This window comes from Engystomops pustulosus, chromosome 10, assembly GCF_040894005.1.
Source record: "Engystomops pustulosus chromosome 10, aEngPut4.maternal, whole genome shotgun sequence".
Classification (NCBI taxonomy): Eukaryota; Metazoa; Chordata; class Amphibia; order Anura; family Leptodactylidae; genus Engystomops; species Engystomops pustulosus.
Window position 1 is genome coordinate 8,385,889 of NC_092420.1, and position 14,729 is coordinate 8,400,617.

General features: G+C 47.3%; 1 protein-coding gene across 4 annotated transcripts in view; it reads right to left on the reverse strand.

Annotated features, from left to right (window-relative positions):
* Positions 1-14,729, reverse strand: part of PLXNA1 (plexin A1) — a 249,533-nt gene that overhangs the window by 74,776 nt on the left and 160,028 nt on the right. For all 4 annotated transcript variants that reach the window (XM_072126988.1, XM_072126986.1, XM_072126987.1 and 1 more), the window contains 4 exons: positions 13,119-13,242; positions 12,664-12,817; positions 10,809-10,908; positions 2,007-2,121 (listed from right to left, as the gene is read on the reverse strand). In XM_072126988.1, coding sequence (XP_071983089.1) covers positions 2,007-2,121; positions 10,809-10,908; positions 12,664-12,817; positions 13,119-13,242 — 493 coding nt within the window. The remainder of the gene's footprint in view (positions 1-2,006; positions 2,122-10,808; positions 10,909-12,663; positions 12,818-13,118; positions 13,243-14,729) is intronic.

Consider the following 14,729-nt stretch of genomic DNA (forward strand, 5'->3'; position numbering starts at 1 on the left):
GTGTCACCTGCAGAGATGGGGCAGGACCTGCAGGTCCATAGAGATGAGCGTGACCCGGCGCCTCCCTCCTGCCAGGCCTCATCTCATCCACCGCTTGGTCATCTGCGGCCGCTGGAAGAGGCTGTCACCGAGACGAGAGGGATAACGGCAGAGAATACAAGCTGGAAATATTTCCCGGATTGGCTCCGGACACATCATTAATCATCGCTGAATTGCAGCAGCTTCTCGCAGCAATTCAGGAGACGCCTCGCATGCGCTGCCTAGATAACACGGAGTCCAGAGAGATGGCCTTAACCCTGGCAATGCTGGATCTGGCACGGCAAGCGTTAACGATGCTGGTGACAAACCGAGTCCCCTCATTACAGCAATGTCCTGATATGTACCATGGCCGAGAAGTTACCTGCTACTCCCTTTAAGGGTCTGGTATATACCGGTGTCCCACTGTGACGGAAATTAACCCTTGGCAGGAGAAGTTAGCTACTATGTGCCAGTAGGGGGTCTGATCATATGACACATTGGTGCCGCAGATTTGGATAATAGAAGTAGTAACCTACGACTTCTGTGTTAGGGGTCTGATCACTGGAGACAGATGCTTCTTGTCGGTCAGGTGTATGAACTATGGTGGGATCATTGGAAATACTGGGGTCCCAGGCTGATAACTGCATCATAAATAATCTGTGAAGTGATCTACTTCCGTCCGCTTAGAGCTCTGATCTAATAGTTTTGGGTATGAACTGGGGTCTGATAATAACTTATACTGGTGACCAAAGTCTGATAAGACCTCCATGGGCCCTGGGCTGTATGAATATTATGGCCCCGACAAGTCTGGAATCACTTCCTACAAACAACATTAGAATCAGCGTTTTGGGGAGCGGAGGATGTGACCCTTCAGCTGCTTTCAGTCTGAAGTTCCTCCAAAGGTCCTGAAACCACAAAGGTCCTGAAATGGCTCTTGTGTACAAGTGTATTGAAAGCAGAAACAGATGTACAAGGATGTCATGGGTGAAGGTCCTTGTCAGTATAAAATTTGGTGGGTGTTTTGGGAGGCCAAGGGCCCCCTAGAAGGTGCTCAAGTCGCCTATAATATAATCCGCAACGGCTGGTGCCTTTTTATTATTCAGATATGGACTGGGGTCTGATCACGATATACCCATGTCCCAGTGTGAATGAAGAGGTCGGGGCAGTCCTACATTCCTCGGGTCCCTCTCTCATATACCTGATGACCATTAGGTTACAATCATTTCAGAATTTTATTTTTTTGTAACAAATATTTTTAATGTTTCATTTTTGATTTTACACAATGATAAATATGTGAAGAGGAGGGACTGAGAAGGTGGCTGCGGAGCGGCCGGGTGGTCCGGTAACGGCCACATGAGAGGCGAGACGGGCGACAATGGCAGCTGTGACATTTATAAAGGTCACTTAAGTTTAGAAGGCAAAAAAGTGCACAGTGACCGCCGGCTGTATATTTTGCCCCCCAGTGACAGAGAGGTTTGTAGGACGGCAATGAATCATATATGGGTATTAGTGTCACTATACAATGAGGGAGATACATGCATGGGTTATCTCCGCTCTCTCTGAAGAGTAATGGTTAAAAACATGCTGCTAGCGAGGACAGCTGTGTCCCCTGTGACCGTCCTCTCCTCGTAGCTGTCAGTCACCATATATGTAACCAACAACCCCGGGACACGACTGACCTATATATTCTGCAGATGGGAAGAGGAGTCGCAGAATAAGGAGGGGGGCCGGGGGGACACTGGGAAGGTTACAGGGGCCCAAAGCTTCAGGCCTCCCCCTGTAGAAGACACATCTGAAGCTTAACCCCAATACAAGCGAACAACTTAGGAAAGTGTCTTAGATAAACAAGCGATGTATAGATGATGTATAGGGGATAAACACTAGATAGTTATGAGATGGACAATAGATAAAGATAAGACATAGAGAGATGGGAAACAGATAGATCTCATGGATTATCACCAGGTTTTGCGCTGTATTTGCGCTCTTACCTCGGACATGTTGACTCGTCCCTCCAGGAAGGAGCAGTCGGCCGCGTTGTGGGTGCACACGTGTCGGAACTTGCACCAGTGGCACGGATAGGATCCATTCACACAGGAGAGGCAGCTGGGATACAAAGATAAGCAGTCAGTACAATGATGGGAGTTGTCATACTACAATATCCTGCAGCAGTGCACTGTACACCACGACATCATTATATATACACACATATGGCGGCCACATTGGATTATACAACTATCCATCAGTATATTGGTGCCATTGTATGTGGCAGGGAAGGCATTGGGCCCCCGGACATCAGGGCCCCTGAGGACACTACCACCCCCAATAGCTACACCAACTTTCCATGATATTCCATGATTTCTAAACAATCCAGGTTGTTCCCATTGTGCCGGTAATTCCAAAAAGCTTCCATTCAAAAGTTTGTAGAAGCTGAATGCCAACACTTAGAGAATCTTTCCGCTCCATGTTGGTTATCACCCAGCTTTCCCAGGTTCAGATTCAACTAGTTTAGTTGGTTTTGAACCCAAGAAGATGAATGCATAGCAGTGATATGATGTATGATGGTGTCCCAGCACCGCCACAGTCACAGTCAGCGCCATGTCGCAGGGGTCCAGCGCTCATTAACCGCTGCTGTGCTCGCCAACTCCGGCAGCGCGGCGTCTGTTGCGGTATTTGAATATGTAGATGTCATCAGTCATTTTAATAGAAGCGGATATAATTTTATTTACACTGGAGACTCCTTAAATGAACGGCCTTGACATTTGGTAAATGCGTTCGTTTAACGAATACGTTGTAGCTATTAGGGAAAGTAAATGGAGAGTTAATAAGGAGACGCATCCAGAGCCGCGGATGTTACCACCACATGCCGGAATCCATGGATGCTCAGCGAAGCCGAAACATGAGAGGGGAGGACACCGGCCGTATACTCACATCCCCTCCGCATACAAGAGATTTACTGCCCCGCACACTGATGGCACGGGAGATATGGAAATAACCTGCAAAAACGCAAGGCAAGACACCAAGGACGCACCGCCAGGCCCGCACCCCGACAACGCACCGCCAGGCCCGCACCCCGACAACGCACCGCCAGGCCCGCACCCCGACAACGCACCGCCAGGCCCGCACCCCGACAACGCCCCGCCAGGCCCGCACCCCGACAACGCCCCGCCAGGCCCGCACCCCGACAACGCACCGCCAGGCCCGCACCCCGACAACGCACCGCCAGGCCCGCACCCCGACAATGCACCGCCAGGCCCGCACCCCGACAACGCACCGCCAGGCCCGCACCCCGACAACGCACCGCCAGGCCCGCACCCCGACAACGCACCGCCAGGCCCGCACCCCGACAACGCACCGCCAGGCCCGCACCCCGACAACGCACCGCCAGGCCCGCACCCCGACATCTTTATTGTCTCATTAATAAGAGATACAAGTCAGTGTTGCCATTGTGTAACCACAACTCCCAGCATTGTTGCCGACGGGGAGCGTCCCATTGCTCCGCACACTTGCAGGGTTCTGGGTAATGATGGGTTAAGTGCAGTGTGTTAATAATGATCTTTAATAATGCAGATTCTTGGCGTCAATTAACATGCGTGACTGCTGACAATAATAAGCAATTACCCCGGTAACCCCACATCATCCTCATCCATCTACCAGGTAATGGAGGATCTCACCCGTATACAAGACCCGAAACAGGTCCAGGGACACCAGCAAGGAACCAACACCCTATTGGTCAGTTAAATGTCAGTGGGTGGAGCTAAAATACTGAAGGCATCGGATCAGGAGGGAATGTAATTTTCCCTTCACGCTTCACTTTTCCTACTGCAGAGAGATCCAGAAATATATCATTCAGCGATAACAGAGCCCGCTATAATCCCCGTACTGTGACATCACTGTGTGTATTCTCCCTGTACTGTGACATCACTGTGTGTATTATCCCTGTACTGTGACATCGCTGTGTGTATTATCCCTGTACTGTGACATCACTGTGTGTATTATCCCTGTACTGTGACATCACTGTGTGTATTATCCCTGTACTGTGACATCACTGTGTGTACTATGCCTGTACTGTGACATCACTGTGTGTATTATCCCTGTACTGTGACATCACTGTGTGTACTATGCCTGTACTGTGACATCACTGTGTGTATTATCCCTGTACTGTGACATCGCTGTGTGTATTATCCCCTGTACTGTGACATCGCTGTGTGTATTATCCCTGTACTGTGACATCACTGTGTGTATTATCCCTGTACTGTGACATCACTGTGTGTATTATCCCTGTACTGTGACATCACTGTGTGTATTATCTCTGTACTGTGACATCGCTGTGTGTATTATTCCTGTACTGTCACATCGCTGTGTGTATTCTCCTGTACTGTGACATTGCTGTGTATTATCCCTGTACTGTGACATCACTGTGTGTATTCTCCCTGTACTGTGACATCACTGTGTGTATTCTCCCTGTACTGTGACATCACTGTGTGTATTATCTCTGTACTGTGACATCGCTGTGTGTATCATCCCTGTACTGTGACATCACTGTGTGTATTATCTCTGTACTGTGACATCACTGTGTGTATTATCTCTGTACTGTGACATCACTGTGTGTATTATCCCTGTACTGTGACATCACTGTGTGTATTATCCCTGTACTGTGACATCACTGTGTGTATTATCCCTGTAATGTGACATCACTGTGTGTATTATCCCTGTACTGTGACATCACTGTGTGTATTATCCCTGTACTGTGACATCACTGTGTGTATTATCCCTGTACTGTGACATCGCTGTGTGTATTATCCCTGTACTGTGACATCGCTGTGTGTATTATCCCTGTACTGTGACATCACTGTGTGTATTATCTCTGTACTGTGACATCACTGTGTGTATTATCTCTGTACTGTGACATCACTGTGTGTATTATCTCTGTACTGTGACATCACTGTGTGTATTATCCCTGTACTGTGACATCACTGTGTGTATTATCTCTGTACTGTGACATCACTGTGTGTATTATCTCTGTACTGTGACATCACTGTGTGTATTATCCCTGTACTGTGACATCACTGTGTGTATTATCTCTGTACTGTGACATCACTGTGTGTATTATCTCTGTACTGTGACATCACTGTGTGTATTATCTCTGTACTGTGACATCACTGTGTGTATTATCCCTGTACTGTGACATCGCTGTGTGTATTATCCCTGTACTGTGACATCACTGTGTGTATTATCTCTGTACTGTGACATCACTGTGTATCTCTGCACATATAACGGAGCCTGCGGGTCGAACGCTCCTTATTTTAGGCCTCACACTGTGCAGCGCGTGGCGGTCCGTGCCCACATCATCATATCTCTAATAGGCTTCCCTCGATTTGACTCTATTAAACGCTGAAATAAAATTCTGTATTGATCTTTTACTCTGAGGCCAAAAGAGATTAGAACCGAGAAAATCAGCAGAACCATTCAATAAGACGAGCGGCCTCTCAGCAGATCAGATCTGCAGATTTCACACCCCATGAGGCCAGAACACGCAGCATTCATCTCCGCAGCATGTGAGGGTCAGTCCTCCCTCCCAGGACCGATAACATCTGGGAGCAAAAGTTTTACAAAAACCGCAGCGCGCCCTGGACCTATGCTAATTATCAGCCACTGCCTGACTTTCTGCGGCAACCTTGACCCCTGAACTTTGACCCCACTAAGCTGGCATAAAGGGAGTCATCTTCTTTTTGGACAAGTGATTCTCTATGTTCCCTCCATGAACTTGGTTGATGTAGAATAATGACATCACCGAGGCAATTTACATAGTCAGACACGCACAACGTCACATTATCATGGGAGCCGGGTCCATATGGAACAAACAGTCCTTGTGCAGTGATGGGTCAGCCCATAGCAGAACTATGAGCAACATCTCACACACAGAATACATCTACATAATTACTCACTGTACACACATGACATTACTCATCCTGTGTTATACCCCAGAGCTGCACTCACTATTCTGCTGCTGGTGCAGTCACTGTGTATATACATGACATTACTTATCCTGAACTGATCCTGAGTTACATCCTGTATTATACCCCAGAGCTGCACTCACTATTCTGCTGCTAGTGCAGTCACTGTGTACATACATGACATTACTTCTCCTGTACTGATCCTGAGTTACATCCTGTATTATACTCCAAAGCTGCACTCACTATTCTGCTGCTGGTGCAGTCACTGTGTACATACATGACATTACTTATCCTGTACTGATCCTGAGTTACATCCTGTATTATACCCCAGAGCTGCACTCACTATTCTGCTGCTGGTGCAGTCACTGTGTACATACATGACATTACTTATCCTGTACTCATCCTGAGTTACATCCTGTATTATACTCCAGAGCTGCACTCACTATTCTGCTGCTGGAGCAGTCACTGTGTACATACATGACATTACTTATCCTGTACTGATCCTGAGTTACATCCTGTATTATACTCCAGAGCTGCACTCACTATTCTGCTGCTGGTGCAGTCACTGTGTACATACATGACATTACTTATCCTGTACTGATCCTGAGTTACATCCTGTATTATACCCCAGAGCTGCACTCACTATTCTGCTGGTGCAGTCACTGTGTACATACATGACATTACTTATCCTGTACTGATCCTGAGTTACATCCTGTATTATACCCCAGAGCTGCACTCACTATTCTGCTGCTGGTGCAGTCACTGTGTACATACATGACATTACTTATCCTGTACTGATCCTGAGTTACATCCTGTATTATACCCCAGAGCTGCACTCACTATTCTGCTGCTGGTGCAGTCACTGTGTACATACATGACATTACTTATCCTGTACTGATCCTGCGTTACATCCTGTATTATACCTCAGAGCTGCACTCACTATTCTGCTGCTGGTGCAGTCACTGTGTACATACATGGCATTACTTATCCTGTACTGATCCTGAGTTACATCCAGTATTATACCCCAGAGCTGCACTCACTATTCTGCTGCTGGTGCAGTCACTGTGTACATACATGACATTCCTTATCCTGTACTGATCCTGAGTTACATCCTGTGTTATACCCCAGAGCTGCACTCACTATTCTGCTGCTGGTGCAGTCACTGTGTACATACATGACATTACTTATCCTGTACTGATCCTGAGTTACATCCTGTGTTATACCCCATAGCTGCACTTACTATTCTGCTGCTGGTGCAGTCACTGTGTACATACATGACATTACTTATCCTGTACTGATCCTGAGTTACATCCAGTATTATACCCCAGAGCTGCACTCACTATTCTGCTGCTGGTGCAGTCACTGTGTACATACATGACATTACTTATCCTGTACTGATCCTGAGTTACATCCTGTATTATACTCCAGAGCTGTACTCACTATTCTGCTGCTGGTGCAGTCACTGTGTACATACATGACATTACTTATCCTGTACTGATCCTGAGTTACATCCTGTGTTATACCCCAGAGCTGCACTCACTATTCTGCTGCTGGTGCAGTCACTGTGTACATACATGACATTACTTATCCTGTACTGATCCTGAGTTACATCCTGTATTATACTCCAGAGCTGTACTCACTATTCTGCTGCTGGTGCAGTCACTGTGTACATACATGACATTACTTATCCTGTACTGATCCTGAGTTACATCCTGTGTTATACCCCATAGCTGCACTTACTATTCTGCTGCTGGTGCAGTCACTGTGTACATACATGACATTACTTATCCTGTACTGATCCTGAGTTACATCCTGTATTATACTCCAGAGCTGCACTCACTATTCTGCTGCTGGTGCAGTCACTGTGTACATACATGACATTACTTATCCTGTACTGATCCTGAGTTACATCCTGTATTATACTCCAGAGCTGTACTCACTATTCTGCTGCTGGTGCAGTCACTGTGTACATACATGACATTACTTATCCTGTACTGATCCTGAGTTACATCCTGTGTTATACCCCATAGCTGCACTTACTATTCTGCTGCTGGTGCAGTCACTGTGTACATACATGACATTACTTATCCTGTACTGATCCTGAGTTACATCCAGTATTATACCCCAGAGCTGCACTCACTATTCTGCTGCTGGTGCAGTCACTGTGTACATACATGACATTACTTATCCTGTACTGATCCTGAGTTACATCCTGTATTATACCTCAGAGCTGCACTCACTATTCTGCTGTAGTGTGATCTAGGCTTCCCAGTAATCACAAAGGAGCAGAGATTTAAAGCTCCAGAGCTTCTCTAATCAGAAGGAAATGCCTTCATCTAAAGAAAAATGATAAAAAATTGTCAACATTTTTCTGAATCCTCCAGAGCAGCCGCAGTTTTTGTAAACAGCCGGAGAATATTTATAGAGGGAATATGTATTACTGCCGTACACAAAGATCTGCACTTAAAATGCACCAGATCTTATGCAATTCCCTCTTGGAGTTACACTTTAATATGTCTAGGTAGTCCGTCTCTGCGGAGTAGTGTTTCCAGACCCTGCAGCGAGTATCCCCGCCATTAAATATAAATCCATGCAACGTAAGGAGGAAAAAAAGTTACAAAAAAAATTGTAAAAAATCTACACAAACACGACAACATTGAGGAAATATTTAATTAAGCCGCCCGCGAACGAGAAGAGATTCATCTCGGCGTCTGCGGCATCGAGGAGCCTTTAGCTTTACCTACAAACATGTTAATTGGCGCGCTCTTTATGCAAATTTATGCAGTTTGATTTCGGCGGCGGATATTAATTTAAAGACTGCGCAGCGCCGTCACTCTCTGGTGAGTTTGGAAGGTGAGTGAGGGAGGTTTTGATGACTGCACTCATCTACTGGAGGGATGGTGACACCATAGGAGTACGCAGCACCACAACGAGGCAGCAGTCATGCATGGTGCTGGTGGAAACCTAGAACCTAGGAGTTCTACATGGTTCTGGTGTGACACAAGAGCCCTGGAGTCTCTGCTGGATAAGGAAGAACGCTAGAACTTCCTACTAGAGGTCCTGTCTGGTTATCCTGGTACACAAATAGCAAAGAACCCTAGAATAGGAGTCCTGGATGGTTACGGAAGAACCCTAGAATCCAGAAGTCCAAGCTGGTTCTGGTGTGACACCAGAACCTAGGAGTCCTAGCTGTAGAGGGAAGAACCCTGAATCTTTCTACTAGGAGTCCTAGCTGGTTGTGGTGAGACAAAAAAAGTCCTGGTTAGATATGGCGAACCCTAGAACAAAGGAGTCCTGTCTGGTTATAGAGGAACCCTAGAACAAAGTAGTCCTGTCTGGTTATAGAGGAACCCTAGAACAAAGGAGTCCTGTCTGGTTATAGAGGAACCCTAGAATAAAGGAGTCCTGTCTGGCTACGGAGGAACCTTAGAACCCAGATGTCCAAGCTGCTTATGGTGTGACACTAGAACCTAGGAGTGGGAGAGGGAAGAACCCCAGAACTTTCTTCTAGCTGCTTAGGGTGGAACCACAGAACCCAGGATTCCTAGCTGGTTATGGTGGACCTCTAGAACAAAGGAGTCTTCGATGGTTATGATGGAACCCTAGAACAAAGAAGTCCTGGCTTGGTTATAGAGCTAGGACACAGGCGTCCTGGTTGGTTATGGAGGAACCCTACAACACAGGCGTCCTGGTTGGTTATGGAGGAACCCTACAACACAGGTGTCCTGGTTGGTTATGGAGGAACCCTACAACACAGGCGTCCTGGTTGGTTATGGAGGTGGAACCATAGAACACAGGAGTCCAAGCTGGTTAAGGTGACACCCAAGAAACTAAGCAAACTAAATGTTCATGATGTGACACTGGAGCTCAGGAGTCCAAGCTGGATAAGGATAAACCCTAGAACTTTGTACTAGGAGTAGTAGCAGGTTGGGAATAAACCCTATAACTTGGGAATCTGGCTGGTTATAGCGGAACCCTAGAACCACAACTAGATCTGCTCTGATCTGTGGTATCCGCAGTCTCACAGGCCACGTGTTATGCTGCAGGGATAGCCGCTCTATGGCTGGTATGAGACACAGTCCATACAGAGGGGACATGATCTGGGCCACTAAATGATATAATATATATATGACATCTCGAGGAGCTGAGCACAGGAAGGTCTCCATTAGTGAATCCCAAATAATGGAGGCAAAAAGGACATAGAACATCCGTGTTTATAAAGGACCTGCGGCCCCCGGAGCCTCCTCCGTCTCTATACTCTAAACATTAGCCTGGCACGATTCATTACACCATAAATGGACAGGGTGACTCCGGCCTCGCAGGCATGAGGAGGAGGGGGAGGGGTGCCCACAACCCCCAGCGCAGAGATTAGGGACACAGGAGGCATCTCACACACACCACAAGCTTATATGGAGCAATAGGAGAAGGAGGTCACACTGCAGGAATAGCTGGCTGCGGGTGAACTACAACTCCCAGCATGCCCTGCCCATCTAGTGTGTAGGTTCTATAAACTCTGAAAAAAAGAGAATCCCTAAAAACTAAACACAAAAGGGAAAATCCACTTTGTAGGCGCAGACAAGATCACAAATATACTACCGTTAAGTGTACACAGCTCCTATGCAAAGCTTTGTGCCACCAAGGCTACAATTACCACTGTTGCTTGTTCCTGTGGCTATAGATTAGTGCATTAGTGCTGAGCAGCATGATCTGCCTTCAGACTACACCGGGTTTGTTTGCAGTCTGTAACCATGGTGACACATAGGCTTCATTTACACGGCAATGATGACCGGTGTTAATTCGATGAGAAATTCTATGTAATATTAGGGTATCACTTACGATTGGTGCACGCTGCAATTGTAGAAAACAAAGTCGACACTTGCAAACTTCTTTCCGGTTTCTTTGGACTTTAGGTAGAGCTTAACAACTCTCTTGTCACCTGCAAGTAACAGGAAATAAAAATTATTTTACTTGCACTTGATGTCCGAGGTGCCCGGCTGGAGAGAATCTGTCTCCTCTCTCTTGTAAGCTCCTTGGGGGTGGGCTCTGCATAGTCCCCTCCCTCCTGTAAGCTCCTTGGGGGTTGGCTCTGCATAGTCCCCTCCCTCCTGTAAGCTCCTGGGGGTGGGCTCTGTATAGTCCCCTCCCTCCTGTAAGCTCCTGGGGTGGGCTCTGCATAGAATCAGTCTCCCTCCTGTAAGCTCCTTTTGGATGGGCTTTGCATAGTCTCCTCCCTCTGCACTCTGCATAGAATTAGCCTCCTATTCTTTCTGGTAGTTACTAGAGTTGGATTCGGCTTACAATCAGTCTCCTTCCCCCTTTTGCAGATAACACTATTGTCCCTTTTTACTTTCTCTGCAGGAGGAGCTTCACAGATATATGTCATGTGCTGCAGAAACTCTGCTCCTCTCCTGACAAGCAGGGCAAGTAGCAATGCCTATTGGCTGTCATACAGTGCATGTTTCTGTATGTGTTTTTTATAGCAGCAGGACTGTAAAAAGGTTTGGAAGTTTTTCAAATACACTGCTCCTCACACAGCTTTGCATTGAGCCAAACAACTAATGCCCACCCTCTGCTCTGAGCTAGTAGCAGACACTGTTTGGACACTAAAGCAGCCATTCAGAACAGGGAGGGCGGAGGGGATGTGATGTAAGTCAATGTCAAAGTGCACAGAGCACAGCAGTGTGAGGACACGCCCCCAGTGCAGTTGGAGAAGCTACAATCCTGGAATATAAATGCCTATTTCACCGTTCTGCTGCTACTAACAACATACACAAAGGTATAATTACACATCTCTCCAGGGACAATACTCACACCTGCTGACAGATTTGCTTTCGTGGTAAGAAACCCCTTTATAGAGATGATAATGTGAATTCCTGGGTTATTTGGCAGTGACCTGTAAAACTACAACTCCCAGAAAGTCCTTAGACTGTGCTGGCATGCTGGGAGTTGTAGTTGCTGATGATACATATGTAGCAGTAAGGAGGCATCTGTGTATTTGTTACATTGTGTCACTGCTGCTACTTGTTAAACAGGAGACTAAGTAGAAGGATTGGATTATTACACTTTTTTTTGGGGGGGGGGGGGTGCGGTAAATACATATTGGGAAACAGAGGAGTCTTCTGTTCTCCAGCTCAGTAAGACAGAATTAAGGGAAAGCCACAAGATCTGAGGAGGCGTTACCGGGCAGACTAGGGGCTTTTTGTTTGTGCTATTTATGACGGCTGTGAAAACATCCCCCCTCCTGTCCCCCGGCCCGGAGACTGGGGCGCCCCTGGGCTGCTCATGCTGGGGCTTATGACCCATCTTATGCCGCAGCTGAATTTTCGGCAACCACCCACTCATGGTAAGGGGCACTGCCCATGAACAAAGCTGGCGGGTGACCGACACAAAGCGGAGTATTTACAACCTGCATGGGTCTTCTCTAGTCACCACCAAAGCTGCACAGAAAATTCTTAATAGTCAAAACTCTGCTGTGAGTAGCATTACTTTTGCTGCAAAGCATCACGTCTCCTGCAATGCATTACATTAGGGCACGCAGAAGGCGTGAGGAAGATTTGTTCCAGATATACTCCGCAGCTTTCTATATGTGCAGGGTCATGGTCCTCTATACGCAGCAGCTTGGCTCCCCCCATGTATATAGTGGGGTGGGAGAGCGCCTTCACTTCATCTGATGGAGGTCGCGGACGCTCACCCTGGCCCCGGGTGATGGGGATGATGTCCTTGGCACTGGGAGACGTGCAGTAAATCTTCTCTCCTTCTATGTGTCCTTCCATCTCTGTGAAATCCTCGAAGGAGCAGTTCACCCCAGCGGAGAGGTCAGGGACGTTCCAGGCCTGGAGGACCATCTGCAATAACAACCCAATATCATTACTGAGGGAGGGAGAATACATCCATAGAAAGAGACAGATAGGAGATAGAGAGATAGGAGATAGAGAGATAGGAGATAGAGAGATAGGAGATAGAGAGATAGGAGATAGAGAGATAGGAGATAGAGAGATAGGAGATAGAGAGATAGGAGATAGAGAGATAGGAGATAGAGAGATATGAGATAGAGAGATAGGAGATAGATAGGAGATAGATAGATAGATAGATAGATAGATAGATAGATAGATAGATAGATATGAGATGTAAACTTCCAGGACTTACCGGTACTTCGGACATGGTGACGGATATGTTCTTGGGGTGTACGGTTAGTTGGACACACTGTCGCTGGTCGGTGGTGAATCGGTGCAGCTCGTCCGCTCGCTCGCACTTGTCTTTCCGGGAACATCTGCAATGTACAGAGCAGAGGGTTCCCTATGTATCGGTGTATACCATGTGTATAGCGGAGGCGTCCTATGCTGCACTATAGTATAACGCCGCCATCTCCTCGCACAATGTGACTGCACTGCAATGTACAGAGCAGAGGGTTCCCTATGTATCGGTGTATACCATGTGTATAGCGGAGGCGTCCTGTGCTGCACTATAGTATAACGCCGCCATCTCCTCGCACAATGTGACTGCGCTGCAATGTACAGAGCAGAGGGTTCCCTATGTATCGGTGTATACCATGTGTATAGCGGAGGCGTCCTATGCTGCACTATAGTATAACACTGCCATCTCCTCGCACAATGTGACTGCACTGCAATGTACAGAGCAGAGGGTTCCCTATGTATCGGTGTATACCATGTGTATAGCGGAGGCGTCCTATGCTGCACTATAGTATAACGCCTCCACCTCCTCGCACAATGTGACTGCACTGCAATGTACAGAGCAGAGGGTTCCCTATGTATCGGTGTATACCATGTGTATAGCGGAGGCGTCCTATGCTGCACTATAGTATAACACCGCCATCTCCTCGCACAATGTGACTGCACTGCAATGTACAGAGCAGAGGGTTCCCTATGTATCGGTGTATACCATGTGTATAGCGGAGGCGTCCTATGCTGCACTATAGTATAACGCCTCCACCTCCTCGCACAATGTGACTGCGCTGCAATGTACAGAGCAGAGGGTTCCCTATGTATCGGTGTATACCATGTGTATAGCGGAGGCGTCCTATGCTGCACTATAGTATAACACCGCCATCTCCTCGCACAATGTGACTGCACTGCAATGTACAGAGCAGAGGGTTCCCTATGTATCGGTGTATACCATGTGTATAGCGGAGGCGTCCTATGCTGCACTATAGTATAACACCGCCATCTCCTCGCACAATGTGACTGCACTGCAATGTACAGAGCAGAGGGTTCCCTATGTATCGGTGTATACCATGTGTATAGCGGAGGCGTCCTATGCTGCACTATAGTATAACACCGCCATCTCCTCGCACAATGTGACTGCACTGCAATGTACAGAGCAGAGGGTTCCCTATGTATCGGTGTATACCATGTGTATAGCGGAGGCGTCCTATGCTGCACTATAGTATAACACCGCCATCTCCTCGCACTATGTGACTGCACTGCATTGTACAGAGCAGAGGGTTCCCTATGTATCGGTGTATACCATGTGTATAGCGGAGGCGTCCTGTGCTGCACTATAGTATAACGCCGCCATCTCCTCGCACAATGTGACTGCGCTGCAATGTACAGAGCAGAGGGTTCCCTATGTATCGGTGTATACCATGTGTATAGCGGAGGCGTCCTGTGCTGCACTATAGTATAACGCCGCCATCTCCTCGCACAATGTGACTGCACTGCAATGTACAGAGCAGAGGGTTCCCTATGTATCGGTGTATACCATGTGTATAGCGGAGGCGTCCTATGCTGCACTATAGTA